This window comes from Leptonotus elevatus, chromosome 5 (genome assembly GCF_054856555.1).
Source record: "Leptonotus elevatus isolate MCC_2025b chromosome 5, RoL_Lele_1.0, whole genome shotgun sequence".
In the NCBI taxonomy this organism is placed as follows: domain Eukaryota; kingdom Metazoa; phylum Chordata; class Actinopteri; order Syngnathiformes; family Syngnathidae; genus Leptonotus; species Leptonotus elevatus.
The window spans coordinates 12,167,903-12,190,788 of record NC_141243.1 but is presented as its reverse complement, the minus strand read 5'-3'; the positions used below and the strand labels follow the sequence as shown (position 1 = coordinate 12,190,788).

The 22,886-nt window shown below is 40.6% G+C and overlaps 4 protein-coding genes across 4 annotated transcripts; 1 reads left to right on the top strand and 3 right to left on the bottom strand.

Annotated features, from left to right (window-relative positions):
- Window positions 1–1,017: 1,017 nt before the first annotated feature.
- LOC147173711 (uncharacterized) lies at window positions 1,018–2,007 on the bottom strand. Its single transcript, XM_086076655.1, has one exon. It carries the CDS (start codon window positions 1,981–1,983, stop codon window positions 1,183–1,185), a length of 801 nt encoding a protein of 266 aa, XP_085932781.1. The 5' UTR covers window positions 1,984–2,007; the 3' UTR covers window positions 1,018–1,182.
- A 3,625-nt stretch (window positions 2,008–5,632) lies between these two features.
- Window positions 5,633–6,897, bottom strand: LOC147173710 (uncharacterized). Its single transcript, XM_086076590.1, has one exon. It carries the CDS (start codon window positions 6,547–6,549, stop codon window positions 5,824–5,826), a length of 726 nt encoding a protein of 241 aa, XP_085932716.1. The 5' UTR covers window positions 6,550–6,897; the 3' UTR covers window positions 5,633–5,823.
- A 2,787-nt stretch (window positions 6,898–9,684) lies between these two features.
- Window positions 9,685–10,603, bottom strand: LOC147173709 (uncharacterized). Its single transcript, XM_086076000.1, has one exon. The coding sequence runs from the start codon at window positions 10,476–10,478 to the stop codon at window positions 9,801–9,803; it is 678 nt and encodes a 225-aa protein (XP_085932126.1). The 5' UTR covers window positions 10,479–10,603; the 3' UTR covers window positions 9,685–9,800.
- A 3,543-nt stretch (window positions 10,604–14,146) lies between these two features.
- On the top strand, window positions 14,147–21,563 carry tspan36 (tetraspanin 36). The gene is made up of 7 exons (XM_086075998.1): window positions 14,147–14,314; window positions 17,478–17,669; window positions 17,749–17,823; window positions 19,096–19,191; window positions 19,364–19,513; window positions 19,604–19,687; window positions 21,016–21,563. The coding sequence occupies exons 1-7, from the start codon at window positions 14,255–14,257 to the stop codon at window positions 21,094–21,096; spliced, it is 738 nt and encodes a 245-aa protein (XP_085932124.1). The 5' UTR covers window positions 14,147–14,254; the 3' UTR covers window positions 21,097–21,563.
- Window positions 21,564–22,886: the final 1,323 nt, after the last annotated feature.

Genomic DNA, 22,886 nt, shown 5'->3' with positions numbered 1-22,886 from the left:
ATTCCTCACCTTCAGACTTCCTCTTATCAAAGACCACTAAAAAGAGAAGTGAAAGTAAAGCTTGAAAGGGGGAAGCACAATGATGGTTTGCAAAAATGTCACATGAGCTTATGCTGATGTCGATTCCCCAAGGAGTCACTGCACAAACTCGTCCAGGCCTGAATGTGAAAGGAAATCCACCATTATTGTTTCACCCAAACGGATCCTCATGGTTATTTTCCTGGAACATGTAGACCCTTACAATCTGGATTTCCCCCGACAAACCCAACTCGAAAACAGACCTTAATATCGCCATGACCTCTCTTCTGATATCCGTGCCCAATCCTCATATGCATGCGTAGCCTCAAAAGTGCACTGATGCGTGTAAATAGGTCAACATCCATTGTTGAAACCAAATCTATGTAAACTATCCCCCGATTATTTGCCAAAAATCTCACCCGTTAGCTGAAAGCCAAGCCCTATGCAATTCTGGCATTGGCGCCATCTTGTGGCATTTTAGTGCCAAGGAACTCTTTTGGAGTGATGAGCTTCATTTCCACGGGCCATAGTACAATTACAATAACCATGCAATGACATCATCTAGCAACACTGATTTTTAATGTGAATGTTTTTGTCTGTGTGTGGCGGCCACTCTATGGTGTACGCAGAAGTCAGCTGCATGGGATTGAATCCAGCACGATGCTAATGAAGACAAGCGCTTATAGAAAATGGATTGGTTAGATTATTCATAACCGTAGCCAAATAGACAGCGTCAAAATGGATTTGTCGTTGTTAACTATAATCTTCTGGCTGTGTAACAACCAAAAGTGACAAAGGTAGGCCTATATTGGCCCACAACTGTTGCTGTTAAACAATAAAAAACTAGAAATTAGAATAGAAAATTGCCATTCATTTTGTGAAATTTTAAATAAAGTGCTATATTAAGAGATACAGTAACAGTACAGGTCTGTCTTTTAAATTAAACATGGGGCCGGGAAGGGTAAATTTAGGTCACTCCTCATTCAAATAAAAACTACAGAGTGTTAAATGAGTTTTATTATTGTTCACAACATGGACAGTAAAGAAAGAAAGTGCTGAGACAGCAAGATGATGAATTCCTATTACAGAAGGAAAGATAGCATAGACACTATAGCTTCATAAATACATGGTCCATGTAGTTCTTATAGGAACGTCGTGGATCATTTAACTTCCGCTTATCCTCCTCCGCCTCCTCCTCCTGCGAACCTTGGCGGGCCCCTTGGACCGCTTACGTCGGACCTTCTTGATTCGTTTCGGGGTCTTCCTTCTCGGGGCCCTTCGCCGCTTCCTCCTGGTCGCCCTTTTCCTCGCAGGGGTGCTGGCCCGCCTGCGTCTTCTCTTGGGGCGCCCCCTTTTGGCCCGCCTCCCCTTGGGCTTTCTCCGCTTCCCCCTCGCCCTCTTTCGCCTCTTGCTCCTCCTCTCCACCCTCACGGTTCTCCTCTTGCGACCCACGGGCGGTTTGGGGTTGAGCTTGAAAGAACCGGCAGCTCCTTTGCCCCGAGTGCGCTCGATGACTTTTTTGGTCACCAGCCTGCGCAGGGCGAGGCGGATGCGGCCTCGGTTCCGGTTCACGTCGTAGCCGTTGGCCTTCAGCACCTTCTTGAGGGCCACCAGGGACACGCCGCGCGAACCCCCGTAGGAGGAGATGGCGTTCACGATGAGGATGGACACCGTGGGGCCTTTCCTCTTCTTCGGTCTCCGTGGAGATATGGGCGCAAGTGACACCGACATTGCGGGATGCGCCTGCATTCTAATCAATGTTCGGATACAAACAACAGTCTTGATGTGTTGTCTCAAAACTTCTTTTTTGTTTGTTTTTGTTGTTTTTTTTTGTTCGTTTGCTCGCTTGTTTGTTTGAAGCCCTGATGAGAAAAGTGTCGCGTGAGCTCCAACCTGCGTGTCCTCTTCAGCTAAACTCTCCTTTAAAATAGCCTCGCGAGCTGTTGAATACATTTGCAAAAGCATTTCATAATGTTTGGTGGGGTTCTTTTTCTCTCTGTACGTGAGAGTTTGAGAGAGATTTCAGCCTTTAGAACAAAGTGATGCGTAATTACGTAACTAGCACCCATGACGTATGAATTAATAAGTCGTAATGTTCAGCGAGTGTCATCGCCATTATGACATCATTATATATCGAATGAATCAGTTGTCATTAGAGGCGATTCCGTTGAATGTGGACGCTTGACTGAATGTAATGCTTAACGTAACCTACATGATTTTTTTTTGCACAGCAATGCGAAGGGCATTTCAAATAAAATGCGTTTGATCCACGCGTGTTGTTTTATTCTTATGTTCACACCCGCTTATAATGATTATCTTATATTTCACTAACATGTTGCCAAAAAGTGCAACGATGCCATCACACTTTACCCGCACTTGTTAAATAAAACTTCGAAAAGTATTATATGGAACTGACTCTTATTGGTCAGGGTTCACCAGCTTGGTGCCTCAAATATCACAGCATGAGTATAGCCAGTGGGCCCGTTGTAAACAATAAATTCAGTTAATGATACGGGAATGTGCATGCTTCATACAAATAGTGCCGCATGCCTGTTTCATGCGTGGTTATTTGAGCACATTTATTTCATAGCTGTTACTTTCAAAAAAGATTGGTGACAATGCATAAGCACTTCTCCTTTGCGGTAATAATCGATTCACTTCACAATCTCACATACCAAATGCTGATTAGACACGATTATAAAAAAATAATTAATAAAAGGTGTTCATTTGCCCTCAATAAAAAAACACTCAAAATGTGCAATTTGGATAAAAGCCACTGTGAATTGACTTAAAATGTGCTTAAATTGGCGTACATTTTACACCATTTTACAAAATTTTACTCAGGTAGGCCTACATACTGCTGATACATGATCAAAAAAAATATATAACTTTAGGACTCAAGTACAGCATAAATCAGTGGTTCTTAAACGGTTACACCATGTACCACCATATTTTAGAACCTTTAACTCTTTGACTGCCAGACGTTTTCAGAAAAGGGATGCCGTCAGTGCCAGCCGATTTAAGCATTTTGACTGATCTTTCAAGGTCCACAGAAAATGTTCTGTTTGGACTATGGAAACACACGTACTACCAAATGAAAGATTGGACTTTCATCTTTCATCAGAAAAAAAAGTTTGTTTCTACCTTATTCCGTTCTTTAGTAATCAACAATAGAAAATGGTTAGTTTGACCCAATTTCGCCTGTTTTGGACCAAAATACGGAGAAATCAAGCTTTTAGTGAAACGATATTATTTCATGCATTCTAGTGAATTTTACACTTCTTTTTGTCCATGAATGATGCCACAAACACCTAAATAGTGCTTTACTTCTATAAAACACTACCACCAAGAATGAAAAAGTGTTTTTTGATAGCAAAATACGTTTATTTACATTCAACAGTGTAACAATTTGACAACAATTTGGCAAACTATTTACAAATGTGTGCAACTGTGGTGCTATTTACAAATATGTGGATGTTTCAACGACAGTTTTTCTTTTTGTAACACTCTCCTGCGTGCAAGGAGACGCAACAGCATTTGCACAACAGATTGCCTCTTCGCGTGCTCCACTTTCTTGCAGGCCGTTTTTTCCGGGGAATAGCAAGTATATACTGCAGTGTGTGTTGCCATCAAGTCTAATATCAGGATCATGCTACGGTTTCGTTACGTCTCGCTTCCTCGTGTCCTTCAGTTGCTACACCGGGTTGTAAGAGATATTTTGATCCATTTTATCCACTCCATTCATGGTGGCATCGTAGTCCAGAAACAGTGTCTTCTCCGTGATCAGACTGTACCCGCTCCTCCGATGAATATGCATTGGACTCGGGGTACTCTTCATTGTCCGACAAAATGTCCGCATGTGAAAGCTCCGGCGTTAGCAGCGGTAGCCGCGCTAGCCGGTGAGGCTTACTACGTGATCATAACAGTCGCGTCAAGGCTTCCAACTGTGGCGTCAACCTCAGGATTCACCATCATCATCAATCTGCATTGGTCGATGCCAACTCTCCATCGCCCGATCGAATGTCCGATTGTGTAGAAGTACCCGGTCGGCTATTGTGCGCGTTTTCCGGCCTTAGCAGCGCTAGCCGCGCTAGCCGCGCTTAGCCGGTGAGGCTTACTACGTGATCATAACAGTCGCGTCAAGGCTTCCAACTTTGGCGTCAAGCTCGGAGTCATCATCATCGTCGACATCAATGCGCTTTTTAGTATTGATTGATGCTTTCCGTCTTTGAAAAAAATGCTCAAGCGTGAGCTGCTTGCAACCGGTTGCTTGGTCAGCCATTGTGGCTTTCATCAGCCATTGTCTCCTCAACACTCTAGCTCCGCCTCACGTCTTCTACTGACGCCCACGGTGGGCGGCCCATCCAACCTTGTGCAAAGAGAGTCATCGCTGCCCTCTAGGGGCCAAAACGAGTCTTTTACTAATCAGATCTGCCTGATACTTTCAGCACAGCTGCCCAAGGCTTTCCTGCACCCGTTTTCAAAAAAAAACAAAAAACATAGGGGACGTCTTTTAACGTCCTCGGCGCCCTTCCCTAGGTTTATGCTAAACGTTTTATAACGTTTATGGCGGTCAAAGAGTTAATGAGTATTCATTAAAAATATTGGTTTTATTCCTGAAACACATATATTTAATCCTAAAGATCATATCTGAATGCAAAGAAACTTTAAAGTTAAATACAACTGAAATGTACTTAACAAATGCAATGTACAATATAGCAAGCATTGTGACCAGTTTGAAAGTTAAAGTTTTTTTTATGTACCACTAGAGGGAGCTTTCATACCACTGGTGGTTCTAGTAGCTTACCACACCCACTCGAAATGATCTGTGAACCAAGCAATTACTTGGGGCACTAAGTCTTGGGCTTTTCTTACGGCGTGGTTGTTAGGCTGGCTAATGTTGACGTTAGCCAGCTGTGTGGGCTAGCGAGTTGATTGAGCCTATTGCAAACAAAACACAAGTAGTGGTGCTCGGAAATTAAATGGGAGTCGAGCGCACTTCGACTCTCCGAACATACGAATCCCCTTCCCTGCTAGAGAGGTCGTTAACTCACGATTAATCACAAATTTTATATCTGTTCTAAATGTACAATAAAAAAGTTTCCATACTCTTGTTAACAAAAGTGGAAAAAAATGTTAAAAAGAAATAGTTCAAATGAATATTTGACGTTGAGTTAAAAAGGGGGAAGTACACCTAAAACATTTCTTGACAATATGTTATGTGTGACTTCACTGTGACTTCTAAACATGACATTCTGATTATTACATTTGTAAAATATAAGTTAAGCAACAAAATCCAGCCATTTTTATTCATCTCAGGGTGCGGCCATTTTGCCACTTGCTGTCGACTGGAGATGCCATTAATGTTGCTCAGAGCTCAAGCAACGACCAATCACAGCGCATCTATTTTCTGAAGCTGAGCTGTGATTGGTTGTTAGCTCTGAGTAACTGTGTAAATGGCAAAAATGGCCAACCTTCTGATATTCTGATATATAAAAATTGCTTTATTTTGCTGCTTAGATTAGTGGGGCTGCATATAACGTATTGTCAATAATTTTTTGGGGTTGACATCCCCTATAAATAAATAAATTTTGTAAAGAAAAAAAGGCAAATGTTGGTTTTCTGGTTTTATTGTTCACACGCTACAAGATAAAATATAAGGACATGGTGATAGGATGCTATATATTGACAGACTAAGCAAATCAAGGCTTGAAACGTTTCAGTAAGCAGAGTACAAGAGTAAATGCTAAGAAAAATATATAAAAACATGTAAAGTGTATGTATGTGAGTCCATCCGACTGCTTTTTAGAACACACTGGTTCTTCTTCTCCTTCTTCTTCTTCTTCTGGTGGACCTTGCTCTTCTTCTGCGTCGGTAGCGCCTTCTCCTTCTGATTCTCCTCGGACCCCTTCTCCTTCTCCTCCTCCTCCTGACAGAGGTCCTCCGACGTCTCCGCCTGACGGAAGATCTACTTCTCCTCCTTCTCCTCCTCCTCCGAACAGACATCCTGCGTCTCCTCCTCCTCCGAACAGACATCACTCTTCTACGTCTCCTCCTCCTCACAGACACTCTCCTCCTCCTCCTCCTCCTGACGGACGACCTTCTCCTCCTCCTCCTTCTCCTCCTTCTGGAGGTGGTCCTTCTGCGTCTCCTCCTGCCTCGACCCCTCCTTCTCCTCCTTCTCCTCCTCCTTCTCCTCCCTCTGCGCCTTCGTCTCCTTCTCCTCCCTCTGCGCCTTCCTACTCTCCTTCTCCTCCTCCTCCTGCTCCTTCTGCGTCTCCTGTAACGGTTGATCCGGTAGACTCCCCGGCCTCCTGCGCCTCTGCCGCGCACGATGTGCTTTCCGGCCAAGAGCCTGCGCAGCGTGAGGCGGATCCGGCCTCTGTTGCGCATCACATCGTAGCCGTTGGCTTTAAGCGCCCTCTTGAGGCCCGTTAGGGTCACGCCGCCAGCACCCCCGTAGGAAGAGATGGCATTGATGATGAGGCCGGACACCACCCCCCTCTTCCTTGAGCCCATTCTCGGAGTCATGGTGCCCTATTAGGACTCGGGTTTTGAGTTGAACCGGTGGGTCTGATGAGTGTCTTTTCACTTGTGCCAATATGTCGAGTCTTCATCAAGTCCTCCCTGTGTGTACCTCGGAGGTTGATAGCCAAGATCATACCTCAGCGCTCGAATTTCTACGGGTCGACCCTCCTTTAATTTGAACGCATAAACAGTTAAATTGATTTGAAAAAGAGACTATTCATAGTTTTTAGCGGGGGTTTCGCCCCTCTGTACGTTCGGGTTTTAGAGACATTCAAGCTTTGGGGTCAAAGTGTGATGCGTAATTACGCACACCGGTGACGAATCGTCTGCGCTGACGTCATCATAATTACGACAAGTACTGTAATGTGTTTGATATACAACGGCAGTCAATGTCAGTTTAGCTCATCCCCGCTTTTTCCGACGGACGCGGGTTGCTGTAATCCAAAGAAAAATACGCAATATGGCACCTGCGAATTAAAGCAATACGTTGTTTTTTTATGTAAACCGAGAGCAGCACCCGTAGCTAGCTGTGCAATGCTGCACGTGTTTATATGTAATAATAAAAAATCAACAAGAATATACTGTATGTTCATGCGTGTTTCTTTTAGAAAATAGAATAGAGTGTAGGCTATTTAGAAGAGAATAGACAACAAATGCAAATGTTTATAACATGATAACAAACAATACAACAGACACTAATGGAACATATTACAATATAAATGGAACGGACGGTAGACACAATAAATCAGCAATAGGAAATATGAATAATGAATTTGAAATATTGTAGTGTAATAAAAAAATATACGTTAGCCAATACACTGGACATGTATGGATGGATGGTTTAGATTTAAAATGTGGACATTGGTTGTACACATTAAAATCATGATTCCCCACTATTAATATTTTTGTTTGTGCAATAGTCATGTTCCTTAATGTGTGGAACCAATGTCCTTATTTATTTATTTATTTATTTAGGCCTAAAACTAACGTACTTTTTTTTCTAGTGACAGTAATACAACAACATTGCAAATAGTACAATATTAACAGAATAGACTATGGAAATAATATAATTACAATATCAATTATTTGACACACCCTCCATACTCCTACAGGGTCAAAAATAATCTAAATTTGTTCAGAAAACCGACCCGTTAATATGACCAAACTTTTTGGGTTGTTTGTAAATAATAATAAGAAGAAGAAGAAGGAGAAGATGATGATGATACAAAAATAAAAATAAAATAAAAATAAAAACTACCCAATTTTTGTACAAAAAAGGTTGTAACTTTGGTTCACATTGACTAGAGCGGGTCGGTCCATTTTTGACCAAAATTGCTTTGTTTTTTGAACTACCATTTTTTTAATCGATAATTTTTTTTTTAAACATACTAAGAATATACAGAATATAGCTCATATAGAACAGAGTGATACATGACAAATAATGGCAATACTATGCGTGTAAAAAGATATATAGGATATATCAAGATTGTAAGGGTAGGTTCGGATTTTTAAGACATTTTTGCACATGAGTGGGGTGTACATTTAATTTAATTTAATTTTATTTGTTTGTATATTGTGAGAATTTGTTGGTTGAATGTTGTGGTGATTGCGAATAACAAACGGGGTCTGGATGGCTGTTGCCTTGACTCATCGAGGGAACTGATCAAATGAATGTCAAGTTGGAAGCCAAAAGGACGTGAACCACCTCTAAAAGTCAAATACAACCTGTTCTGCGATAGGTTACGCACTTTCATATATACATTTGCCACTTTTTAATTAGCTGTCGGTTTACAGTTAATGTTTCGTTTTGTTTTTTGTGTTGTTTTTTTAAAATAACATTGCTGTCATGATCATGTCAGTCAATTGTGTTTTTAGCCATTGCTGGAATTAAGAACCAGCAATTCATAAGTGCATTTAGCATCTGCTTCTGCTATTGATATTTATTGTAATCATTCTGTTGCACTATAATGAAAAGCCATTTTGTATTCATCATCATCTCACCTTTTGGCTTGGCAATTCAACAAAAATACAAAAACTAAGCTGAAGACTTGCATCAATGAATGTGAAATAATGTCACCATCGCGCGACCTTATACATTCAATTGAGAAAATTAAAAGTAATTATTATTCTGCTGGAAGGAATCGTCTTTTGGAGTTTAAGCGTAAAAACAAAAAAACATACAAACATTAGTTCAGCGTGAATTGTGTTGTCCTCGGGGTCTTTTCATGTTTCCTTATGTTACTATTTTATTGACTGTTTTTAACTTTTTAGTTATTTTTACTAGTTTTTTTGTGGATGATAGTGTGCGGATCTCAATATGCAGCACTTTGGAAACGCTTGTTTATAAAATGTGCTATATAAATAAAGTGGATTATATTGGATTGTATAATGCATGGTGATCACTTTTTTTTTGTGACAATAAAAACAAAAACACAAATGCCAAAGAAAAACAGGTGTCCAACTTTTTTCTCTTTTTGGGGGGGGCCAACAAAAGCAAATAAAGTATTCATGTTTATTGCAAAAATTGTCTTTTCATTCGGGCACTAAATGTATCTTATCATGGACTGGCCAACTGGCACCCAGGGCAGATGCCCTGTGGGCCGATGATGTGTTTTTTCATGATTATTTTTCATACATTTTACCTGGCCCACAATTTAGAAGGACCAGTCCATTAATCCATTTCGAATAGATAGCAACATTAATAAAGTGGCAGAACTTGTTAGGCAAGAGGGTGGGCTGGTGGACCAAAATGCCAGGGACGATTTAATTGTGCCAGTCCAGCTCTGCTTATCACTAACAAAATGGATAGGCTACTTATATATTTGGTATAGACAACATTTTCCATTTCCAATTTCTAATTATTTGTTAAAAATAGCTGAACGAAATTGCGTATATAAAATGTGGAGATGATTTTCAATCAGACAACTGCAGAATATGTTTTGTCCTATGTTTTAGCAGCTCACGGAACTTCACGGTCATAGATTTGTTTACATTTATTTTTAGGTTGTTTTGTATATATGATTTCGATTGAACTTCACATTGTCATCGTTTGGGCCATTTTTGATTCAATGTGCGAAAAATTGATTTGTGGTTGGACAGCTTCAATAAGATCGAAGCAGATGTCTATGAATGTTTTATTTTCACACAGAATAATTTGAACAGAGTGTCATGGAAAGTGTAAAGGTCCATTATGTAATGAATAAATGTCTATGCTGGAGAAAATGAAAATTTATGTACAGTCCATATCGCTTCCACTAGAGCCTGCTCAGCCTCCTCCTCCGTCTCCTCCTGCGTACGGGTCTCCTCCTGCGTCGGTACCTCCTGACTCTAGTGATCCTCCTCAGCCTGCGGACCCTCCTCACTCTCCTCCTCCTCCTCCTCCTCCTTGGGTACCTCCTCCTTCTCCTCCTACCCACTCTCCTCCTCCTCCTCCTTCTCCTGGACCTTCTCCTGCGGGACCCCCTTCTTCTATAGGATCTCCTCCTTCTGGACCTTCTCCTCCTCCTCCTCCTACCCACTCTCCTCCTCCCGGACCTCCTCCTCCTTCTCCTCACCGAGCTCCTCCTTCTCCTCCTCCTGCGGCGGGGTGTGCCCCGCCTGCGCCTTCTCCTCGAGCGTCTCCGCCTCCGCCTTCTGCGCCTTCTCCTCCTAGTCCTCCGCCGTCTCATCCGAACCCCCCTCCGCCTGCGAGGGCCGTAGGGGTTGATCTTGAGGCGCCTTCCCCTGGTGCGCACCACGTACTTCCGGGTCACCAGTCTGCGGACGGCCAATCGGAGCCGGGTTCTGTTGCGCACCACGTCGTAGCCGTTGGCCTTCAGGACTCTCCTGAGCCCGGCCAAGGTAACGCCTGACGAGCCGCCATAGGAGATGGCACTCAGGATGAGGTTGGACACTGCGCCCTTCCTCTTCCTGGATCCCGGTTGCGGGGTCATTGCTTTTGTGCCTTAGCCGTATTGACCAATATTCAGCGGATCCTTTCGATGGCCTGCAGGTTGGTGGTGGAGTGGCTCAAGTGCCGGTGATGCCAGGAAATCATTTTCTCCCGACATTTATCGGGTTTCGGCTCTTAGTAACGTGCGCGCTTTAGAGAGATGAGAGACTTTCAGTTAAAGTGCTGATGAGCAGTTCTGGGCCGCGGAGACGTCGTGACGTCGTCATGACTCCGGGCGCTCCTTATTACAAACAGCAACCGCGGTAATAGGACTCCCATATTTGAGGCAAGGCGCGAATTATCTTTAAATCAGGGACTTCAGAGTGCAGGGACTTTCCCGCAAAGTGAACCATGGATTGTTTTAAAGGACTTTATTGTGGAGGAATGTGGACGGGTAGGCTAAGGTGCACATTCTATGGTTTTTCGTCTGTGCATGTGTGCCCTGCGATTGGCTGGTGAACAGTTCAGGGTACCCCGCCTACTGCCCGAAGACAGGTGGGACAGGATCCAGCACCCCCGTGACCCTTGTGAGGAATAAGCGGTTCGGATGGATGTTGCGCATGCGCCATGAGGTGCTTCAGAGCCTTGGATTTTTTTTTGTGTGTGACCACAGTTGCAGGTGGCACGTGACCACGTGGTTAGCTCGTCTGCCGCACACTTCTGATGTTTGGATCTCAGTTTAATTCCGACTTCCAGAGGGATATTTGGCAAGACAAGTAAGGCAAGGCAGCTTTATAGCACATGTATTTCACACAACACAAACGCTAACGACATTCAGAAGCAAAACAGAGAATAAAAGTACTGTACAAAAGTTTGGACACACCTTCTCATGCAATGCATTTTCTTTATTTTCATGCACATTGTAGATTCTCACTGAAAACATCAAAACTATGAATGAACACATGTGGAGTATACTTAAGAAAAAAAGTGAAATAATTGAAAACATTATATATTCTAGTTCTTTCAAAATAGTCACTCTTTGCTCTGATGATGATTTTTTTTTTGCACACTCTTGACCTCGATGGTTTTCTAACAATAATGAAGGATTTCCCAGAGGTGAGAATGCCAAAAGTGTGCGCAAGTAAAAAAAAAAAAAAAAATCAGAGAAAAAAACTCTAAAACTCACGAGAAATACACGTAGCGTACTACTTGACTGTTTGTGGCAATACTTTTTGGTCGTGTTTCTAAACAAGGAGATAGTAATTGCTTTAGCATGGATTAACCATATGTTAAGCATTCGCTCTTTGAACCGTTGTGTACGGCCACTGGCCAGCGACAAAAGACGCCTCGCTTTTCGAAGGTCCAAACCCGGACGATCAAGCATTTCAGTTAATTTGTTAAAATGTATATTTACTTGTACATTTATGTTTTCAGAATTATTTACACATTCATACATTTTGGTATTTTTTTGTACAAGTATCTAAATTGATGTGTCGAATCTGCTGCTCTCCGTCATTCACTTGCATTTACCTATGGTATGCTAGCATCTGATTGGATAGTCTTAGTCAGCTGATAGGGGATCAGGAAGTGTTGTCGCTCTGGCTCCGGTGAATGGCGAGTAAAGTTTTAATTTAAGAATGAATCCATCTCCATCCTGCCTTTTCATTTTATAAACAGTGTCCTATTAACCACCATCAAATCCTCACATGATTGGACTATAGCTATGCTACGTGTATTTCTCGTAAATTTCTGAGGTTTTTTTCTCGCAAATCTGCCACTATATAAAGTGGCAAATTTGCCACTTTTTAAACTCGCAAAAACTCGTAAATTTGCGAGGTAATAAAGTGGCAAATTTGCAAGGTTTTTTTCACGGAATATTGCCCCCGCCCTCTAAAAAAATATATATTTATGCGTGGCCCTAATACGGCGTCATACTTTTGTCTAGGCTTTGAACCGCGACGTTCCAAAAAATATGGCGGAAGGAAGCTGGACACGCCCACCGGCTGGCTTCATGGGAACTATCTAATGTTGAAATCTGAATTATGGACAGTGTTCTGTTTCCCTTGGGTGCATTTTTCCTCATCTACAGTATTTTATTTTAGAAACGTTTTTCACATTGTCACTGTGTGCATATCACAGTTTTTTTTTTTTTTAACAACACAGTGTTGCCTTTTAAGCAGGCTGCAACATTGCTTAGCCTATGGGGTAGATGCCACGGACTCACACCATTCCCGGCCACTGCTGGGACACACAGACCGCGTGTGTTAAATTGGCTGCAGCAATTTTGGTCTGATCAAACAATTTCAGGACAAAAAAATGATGAGGTCTTCAAAGGGTCACGCCTACATTGAAAGAAACAGTCCCATTGCTTTATAGTGTGTATAATTACTTACGTGGACGAACCATCACTATATTGATTCAAAAGGCCCGGAATCAGATTAGATTAACATGGCAACATATAAAAGCTGAAATCTAATAAAAACATTTTTTTAAATGCGTCTGACAGAGCGGGCACGCTGCCCTGGCCACCTCAGAGTGCACCACGGCTGGCCACCAACGACCCGTTTCATTTCAAAAGAGCCAACAAAAAGACAGTTTTTGAGTGTGCAAAAAACTAATCATCATGACACATTGGTCACATGCAGGATACCCACATATCAGAAGCTGCAGAGGAAAGCTGTTTTCCATATCAAAATGAGGAGAATAGCGACCCTATCAGAGCGAGATTTATTGACATAATGATAAAAAAAACTGCCTGTTCAAAATTCTCACCAATGAAAGCATCTTAAAAAAGGGCGTCTTGCAATTTCCAACCCAAATTATCTTGCAAAACCAATAAAAGGGTATCAAAGATTATTAAAAAAATTAAAATAAAAACAAAATCCCTTGGGACCTTTAACAAATAATAATATTGTTATTATTATTACCTTTAACAAATATGATAAAAGCATATATTTTTTTCTTACCAAACTTCCCTTTGAAGTAATCATACTTTTGCCACTTGTGGTTGAGAATAAATTAATAAAATTCTATGACTTGGAAAATTAGAATGGGCTCTTTGCACAAATCCACTACTTCCTGAACTCAGTACCACTCCTTAATTTCCAGTCTTTCATGATTGGACAAATTTGATTAATCCAGGTGTGCCTGACCTCAGTAACCACACAAAAATAGCCCATTCAGGTGCCTCTGAGGTCTCACTGCTGAGGGTTTGAACCAGTGTATTCTTGATCCGTGGTATATTAGACAAAAACATGTTATCTCAATTTAAGATTGTTTAAAATCGTGTATCGCATCCCGCACAATATCTATCCATCCCTTTTATTAACCACTTATTCAATCTCATTTCAAATTTGTGTGGTTCATCCACCCATTCATCCATTTTTTTATACCACTTATGCTGTTCAGGGTAGTGTTGGAGCCTACCCCAGGCAAAAGGCAGACAACACCATGGATCACGCTCACTCACATTCACACCGCGTGTCCTGCATGGGAGTCAGGCAAATGTACATATTCAGTGACAAAAGTGATTCAAAAACGGCTTGAAAACATTTATGTTCTCTGTCTGGGAATCAGGAAGCGTTGCCGCATACTTGCTTGCCCCACGGACTTATATATACACACATATATAGATATATGACAGAGTTTCATATGTAAGTCGTGTGGCTTGCTCCCTTCAACAAGTCTTCCACTTCCGGATCATGTGACCGCGAGGCGTCACAAGTGACGTCACGCTGCCTGGAACCCTCGTGACCAAAGACTAAACAGACCGACGTCGAGACCCGCTGTCCGGCCGACTTCACTTCAGTCTCCTGACCACCACCGCCTTGAGACGACATGGACTGCGGCATTGTTACTTCCAAGACGGTCCTCATCTTCATCAGTCTGGTCTTCTGGGTAAGAAGAACTCTTCTGGCATTTTGTTACGTTTAATGTAATTGTTCAGAACCAAACGGTAGTTCCCCAAAATTAACAAGCCTGTTTAAAGCTAGTTAAACATGATTCTTATCGCTGGTCAGACTTTACGGAAGCACATAAAACTCACAATTTCCTCTTTATGTTTTGACATAATGTCAACGCAAATTAAATTTATACGTCATTTCTAATGTCTGATGGTTACGTTTACCGTCAAGTCATCTGGTGACTTTCCTCATTTCGTCATTCTTCCCCTTTTGCCCCTACTTGCAATGCGCTGCTTTTGTGTAAACACTCGCTTCTGTTTGATCTGATAAGTGCAGCCAGACTTCAACTGACCCTCGTCTGTGTGGCAATGCAGGAAAACATCCGTGGTTTTATCACTGTAATGCAATCACTCTCGTTGTTTTCATCGGTCGGTTTACTCACCCTTGTTTTTTTCCATCATCTCAAATTTGCAGCGAAGGTTAACACCACAAGATCAGTATCAGTACTTAAGTTTTTATTAAATCAAAAGTTTTTGCGGTTATAAAATTGGCAGGTTTTTGCCATTACTGGCACTATTTTGCCGTGAACGGCTCTGATTGGACAATCGCCGGACTGAGTCATGCACTGGGAGGGTTCCAGCCTCGCTTCACATACCCCACCCCCCTCTGAGTCTTTCACGAATTTTTTATTTTGCCACTGAAGTAGCCTGCTATCGGCATTACCAGCCTAACCATAACCCTCAGGGCATTTAGGCAGTTGACAATAAATTGTAGTTTAAAAGAAAAAGTACTTAGCGGGATTCGAACCCGTGACACTGCCCCTTCAAGGTGACATCCTTAACTGTGATACCACGAGCTATTTCGTAATTCACACAAAATAGTCCTAAAATAATGTTAAACTAATTATTCCATTCCAAGTTATTGACAATTAAATCCAAATTAACAGTTTACACTATTCATTATCCTATTTCATAAAATATGTTTAAATAAAATTACTTAAATAAAAATAAATGGAATTCATTGGTTAATTGATGTTTTAAAATGTGCTCCTTTTCAATTATGTATATTTGGCAAATGCTCATTCTTGAAAGTAATATTCCAGTTAATACAGTTGAGAGTTTTAACTATAAAGCTAGTGTAAATCACCTTAGTTGATTGAAACCCCAAGTGGGAAAACTGGAAAGCCTGTAAAAAAAAATTTACATTATGAAATATGTTACATGATAAAATAGAGCGGTTTGTGTTCGTAGCCTTGTAAAAGAAAAAAAAAGAAATTATCTCATTGAAAGTTGCACAACATGCCGCTGACTCACTGATCTACAGTAAATTAGTTGCAACCTACCGCACTCATCACTTGCTCGCTACTCCCACATAATACTCTAGTGGATTTGGCCACATTCCACAGAGCTGGAACGGGTGCCTCCTTTGACGCAAAAAGAAAGAAAAAAAGCCTCTTTGCTGCCTCGTTTCACGGGCATGAGATCAGACTTTCTTGGGGAGATTACGGGGCGAGCTCGGGGGCAGCGAGCGAGCCCATGGACGTCCCGTGACTGTGGAGTGATTAAGAGACATGAGTCACGCGGCCCAGTGGGAAGACAGGTGATTGCCTGCTTTCACAAAACACGCTTGGAACCCAGGAAAGTGATGTTTTATAGTATCTTTTTTTCTTTACTGTTAAAGGCTGGTCAAAGGTGAAAGGGTAATTGAGGTGTGCTGAATGCTGATATTGGCCTCGTAGGTCGCAGTGGTTCGACTTTCTCATGGATTAACAGATAGTCTGATCACAATCACAATGTGACACAGTTATGTAGAGAAGTCAGTCACATGTTTACAAAGAAGCGGTCACGATGATGATATGCCCTTCAAGGAGTCATTTCTGGACAAACTCACATGAGGACACAGGAGATGATATCAGGAACAAACTTCTTTGTGCTGCTCGCACCATCTTATTTCGTGATTTGTTGCTATTGTGTTGGAGACAAGTTGATAGCTTCACTTGGCTTGTAGGTTAAGTTAGGTCAAATTGATCTTTTTAGGTGCTTGTTTACAAAAGTCAGTGAACCTTCACTATTAGCAGGGGATGGAAGCTGACTTCTAGAAAAACAGCAAGGAATTGAGCATATATAATAGTTATGAAAATAATAGCTCTTATGTCCTATAAAAAAAAAGGTAAATAAGTTGACATGCTGTACTTAAAGTTAGGTCAAATGTTAGTGAACCTTCACTATTAGCAGGGGATGGGAACCGATTTTTATTGCTAATTGGGGAAAAAAGCGAGGAATTAAGATAATCTAATATTTATTAAAATAACAGCTCTTGTCCTTTTTTTATATATACGGGTAAATACAAACTGAATTTTTTATTGAATGCAATCTATTTCATTTTAAAATAAAATGTAAAATATTATGAATTCTTCTTATGTTTAAATTCTTTTTAGCAATTTACAGTGTCCCCCATCACTTGTAAGCTATTTTTAGAACAGACCCCAGCCTCTTACAATGTTCATAGGGACACGCTGGCAATGTACATGTTTTAGTTTAGTTTAGTTTTTTGTTTTTAAAAGGGAAAGTCAACCCCTGCAAATTTCTTGACAATATGTTCTATGCAGCCCCACTAGTCTAAATACGGTGTTGTCGTTAATATTATGTTAGTGGAATATGAGTTAAGCAGCAAAATCCAGCCGTTTTTATCAATATCAAAAGGCGGCCATTTTGACACTTGTTGTTGAGTGAAATTGACCTAACAGTTGCTCAGGTCTCGGGTAACAACCAATCACAGCTCAGCTTTAGAAATGGGAGCTGTGATTGGTTGTTGCCTGAGCAACTGCATTGTCATCTTCAGTCGACAGCAAGTGACAAAATGGCCGCCGCCCTGAGATGGATAAAAATGGCTGGATTTTGCTGCCTAACTCGTATTCCATAAAACGTAATATTAATCAGAATGTCACGTTTAGACTAGTGAAGTGACATATAATATTTTTGTCAATGCAAACTGCAAAGGCCACCCATGTAGCTCATTACCGGTGAGAGACAGTACAGTATTAACGGTTGACTTTTTAAAACCCCGGGAAATTATCAAATTGGTTATTGGCCCATGCCAACTCAATAAGACCAAAATTAAAAAAATATATTTAAAACGTTTTACTGTGTTTGTGGCAGGCTGCAGGTGCTGGCTTGGCCTACGTTGGCGCCCAGGTGTTGAACAGCTATGGCACCTTTGAGAGCTTCATCCACAACAAGTACATGCTCATCCCGGCCGTGGTCATCATCGGCATCAGTGTGGCCATGTTCATCTTTGGCCTGCTGGGATGCTGCGCCACCATGCGAGAGTCCAAAGTGGGCCTGAGCTTCGTGAGTGCCACGCCCCGAAAATGCATCAACAGCACTTGACTCAAAATTCTGATGTTAATTGTCATTTGTCTTCATGTAGTTCTTTCTGATCATCATGGTGATGTTTGCAGCCGAGGTTGCCGTTTTGGTGCTGAGCTTCATCTACCAAGGCAAAGTGAGTCACCGCTGAACAGTTGGCCTGCCAATGATACTTCATTTCCCTTACAAGATGAATGAAGTATCCTTATATCATCCATCCACCAATACAGCAGCATGGGTAGAAAATGCTAATGTGCGAACATGTAGCAAGATTTAAACTTGAGTAGAGAAAACGCTAAGGCTTTCGCGTCGTCGTGCCTTGTAGTCGGGTAATCTTTCAAGCAAGAATATATCAAATTGCTGTTTGTATACTAACTTAAAGCAGACTGAATAGAGAAAAAAAGACCAAAGCAAATGGGTAAGGATTTTATATCATGCCTTGTGCCCTACTGGTGGTATGCTAACATTTAGCAAACTGCAACCCAATTAGCGAAAGCTTGAAAAAATTGTTTTCACAAATCAAATCAAATGAATCAATCACCAAAGATCAGTTTATTAAATTCTTAATCTTGAATACCAACATTTGCAGCAAATACTGCATATTGTGGATCTTCTATGAGTTGATCAGTGAAATACTATCTAAACCAGGCATGGGCAACTTAAATGATGGACGTGGCTACAAGCGCTACTGGGGTGCCACATAAAACCACATGCTTCCTAACCAGGTTTATGATTTAAATTTTTTTTTATTTTTTTTAACTATGGACAAAATACACGCTTGCCCTCAAATAGCAAAGACCGGCATATAATTGACGGCCATTGAAGTGCATTGGGAAAATTGGGAGGAAACAAAAATTGTAAACTTAAAATATTATTAAAAAATCGCTGATAAATGCCCATGCGTTTTCCACCAAAAACGGGTCTTGCCTACTCCCTGGGCCCCCCCCCCCCAAAAAAAAAAAACAACAACAAAAACTACTGACAAAAATAAGTGAGTTCATCCATGGTTGCCGAACTGTGAGCAGGTCGGTCCCACTGTCGTCGTAGTAGTAGTATTTATTTTATTTATTTTCCCCCAACGCCGCATGCAGCCTGCATTGGCCATCTCTAAACTGTCAAGCAAGGATAGAAATCCACTGGACAGCCTTTAAAAAAAAAAAAAAAAAAAACATATTGATTACGCAGTCACTTTTTTTCCAGGTAAAATAAGATTGCTAGGAAAACTAAACTTGCCTTGAAATCTACTGAAACCACAACGTTAAGAATGATTAATGAAATGATCAACATTGACTTACACTCCACTTCTTCCACCACAGCGACATTTGCTGATTACTTCCCCAAAAGACTTGTTACTGCAAAATTGCCCCTTATTCCTTTAAATGTTGACTTATTTTTTACACGTGTGCAGATGAACGGAGATATAGATCACTACATGAACGACGTCTTTGCAAAGTATGATGGCGATGACCCCGAGACCAGACCCGTGGACTCCCTGCAGACTGAGGTTGGTATTGGATGGTCTGCACCTCAGTTTCGCACAACCTTTTGATTTTCAGCTTTTTCATTTGACTTGTGTCCAACAGGTCATGTGTTTTAGTGAGTTATGCATAATTCAACGTGTATTTTTTTTATTGCAGTTTGTGAAGAAAATAATTGTTATATTATTATTTGACTAGTTGAAATGCTGTGGTGTGAGGAACTACACCAGCTGGTTCAACACGACCTGGTACCAGAGCCACAACAGTACCGTGCCCGTGTCTTGCTGTAAAAATGTCAGCACACAGTGCACCGGCAGGTTGGACCAGTTAGACCTGCTCAACTTAGAGGTGAACTAAATACGATTGCTGGACATCGTTGACTGCAGTCAAATTTTGAGATGAAGCATGACAAACCATACGGGGCTTGTGTGCCGACAGGGTTGTGAAGCTAAGCTGGAGCACCTGCTGCAGGATTTGCTCAAGTACGCCATGCTGGTCATTCTGGGCTTCGCCGTCATTAAGGTAACAAAAATGCCACGCTGCTATTGACCGTGACCAGGGGTCTGCAACCTGCGTCTCTGGAGACACACACTCTCTTGTCCCTCGCCTGTGGCTCCCTATGGATCGTGAAAAAATCTTTTCAACTTTTATCTTTACTTTTTAGATAAAGATATTCTTTAAATGAATTATTGATTAAATAAAAAATGAATAAATAGTTAAAATTTTTAAGTTATCAAAAAGAGAGATGAAAGTTTAAAAAAAAAAGCCTAAAAACATCAAAAAAGTGACCATAAAATGTCCAAAACGGAAGAGGGAAAGCAGAAAACTACCATAAAATGTCTATGAAATTGCAAAAGAATGTCAGAAAAAAAGCAGAATTTTTTTTTCAAAAAGTAACCATAAAAAGTCAAAAAATAGAAATCCCGAAAATTACCGTAAAATGTCTTTCGAATTGCCCAAAAAATAAAATTGATTTTTTTTTAAGGCAGAAAATAATACATTCAAGAAGCAACTATAAAATGTCTAAAAACAAAATCAATTCCGAAAGTTAACATAAAATATCCACAAAATTTCAGAAAATTTATAGCAAAAGAGGCAGAAAATTAAGTCTACAAAATTGCCAAAAATGTCAGAAATTTGACAGAAATGCAGAAAAGTTAAAATACTATAAAAAATTACAAAAATAAAAAAAACGGAAAACGAAAGGTAAATTGAAAACGAATTGGATGCTGCATATTGTTCTGTTATGGTGCAGCTCTAATTAGCTTTTGTGCCCTCAGTACATTAGACTAACAATAACACACTGTTTCCTTCATCACACGGTTCATATGTTTTGCGACTCCAGACAGATTTGTGGTTATTTATTTGGCCTAAAATGGCTCTTTTGACAGTAAAGGTTGCTGACCTCTGACCTAGACAGTAAAACATACCCAAGCTGGATTTACACTGCAGGTCCATGTGCTATTAAATTCTGACTTGATGATTTATTTATTTTTTGGACTATAGGTGTGTTTTCTGTAACCAATCAGTTTATTCGATGACGTCAAGTCCAACTCTCATTAATGGGGCGTATATTGGCAGACATGTCATATTTGTATCCACATTTGGAAGAGGCCTGATTTCAGTCTGACGATAACCGATTCGGTGTGTTTTTCAATACTATCACGCTGCCATGAGGCATAGCCCAATTGTGCCCCTTGAGAGTAAAAAAATGGGAATTTGGTCAGCCTCATTTTAATGCAAATACTGTACACCAATGTCTACACATTAGAGTTGTCAATAGTGCATACCCCAACACATTTAACCTGAATTTTGCTGATTTAAAAATTTAATTTTGTTCATGTCTGCAGTTCTTCGGGATGCTGAGCGTGTGCGTGATTGCCTGTAAAAACAACAACCGGAGGAGCGGCTACCAACCTCTTTATGCCTGACCACAAAAAACTTTCACTCAACCACATTGTATCTGTTAATTATGACTTTTTTTGCATGTCCATCGTTAACTAATGTCATACGGATCAAAAGCGGGCGTACCCAGCACGAATGTCATTTTATTGCATTTGGCTGAACTTCCCAACGTTCCCACAAGTATTTCCACCTATTTCATTTGTATTACCTGTTTGAACTCACTCCTAGATTTTGCTTTTTTTAAGCTATGTATGAATTGAAGTTGTTTTTCCTCTTGTTACTCGGATTTGTAGTTTACTTAAATTCACTGGAAAGCACCACACTGCGTTTAATGCCTTATGTCGGGTTGGGATATTTATAGCCGACTTGCTTCAACTAATCTATAATAGCTTTGTTTTAATGAGATGTCATTTTTTAGATGAGTCATCTGTGTTAAATATAGTTACTGCTCTACATATTGTCTTTCTAAAATAATAAAGTGAGTATTTCACAAGTTTGATAGTATCACTGGCTTAATGTGTTGTGGGAGCATGCTTATTATATTAGTGCTCTTTTATAACAGCTCACGGGATTGAATTATTTTTGAGAATTGTGTGGTGGGCAGAATCAAACGCATCGGTACAATAGTTTTTCCACATTATTGCATTATGCTGATTAAGTGCACAAATATTGAGTTTGTCAAACATTAATGTCGTTATAATACAGTTTAAGTCAGTTTTTTTTGTAAAGGCGTTTGTTTAGAAAAAAAAAAAGGAAAAACATGCAGTGACCAGAAGATGCCTGCAAGTGGTGCAATTGTGTCGGTGATGAAATGGGGGAAAAAATCTTTAAAAATACTAACTATGAATGATGTGTTTTTGCTTTTAAAAAACGGATGTCACCACAACATAACATCCGGAAAGCAGTGCTGATATGATCCATAGAACAGGAAATTACAGGAATTAAAGTGATTTTATTTTTTTGGGGTGGCTGTGTTTGCAATTTAAGTTTAGTTGTACCTTGTATTAGCTAAGATGGCTTCTGAGTTAAAATGGAGGTGGACAAAGGGGAGCATCTTAATATACAATATATGTGCTATAACAATGTCACAATTATGGCTTTGACACCTTTTATGTCTCTGGGTTCGTCTTGATTTAAATGTCATTTATATTTCTGCTTGACTTAGTTGCCTCCAGGTTGTGTTCACATCTGACTTCACCCCACCCTCACCCCCACCCTTCACCTTTCATGTCTATTTTTGTGCATTGTCAGACAGCTTCTTTTTTTTTTTATTCACCTTTGTTTTTTTCCACCTGAGGTGTGTTTTGTGTGTCTCACTCACGTAGTTTACCCATCTGCTCTCCTGTGTGCTCTTCTTTCATCCCCATCACTTCCGTATGTAACAAACAGTGCATCTGGAAAATATTCAGTGGTTCACTTTATTTCCCTGCACGGTTTATCTTCCAGCATAATTCCAAAATGGGGGGGGGGGGGGGGATCCTCAACATTACAAACACGGTAGACACTCAATATGACTTTTTTTGCAATTGTGGTCAAAAAAACCTGATGATTCTGCAGCTTTATTACGTAAGTGTCCACCTGTGGTAAATCAAGTTAATTGGATAGATATGATTTGGAAAGTCAAGTGATGATTGAAGGATTGTCTGTAGACCTCCCAGACTGGAGTCACTTAACTTGAGGCACAGCTCTGGAGATGATGTGTCTATTTTCTTTTATTATTCTTTTATTAGTTTTGCCTTTATAGCTTTGGCTGGTAACTGTAGGATTTTAAAAACAAACAGTCACGATAAGTGTAGATTCCAATAGAGTCGAGTGA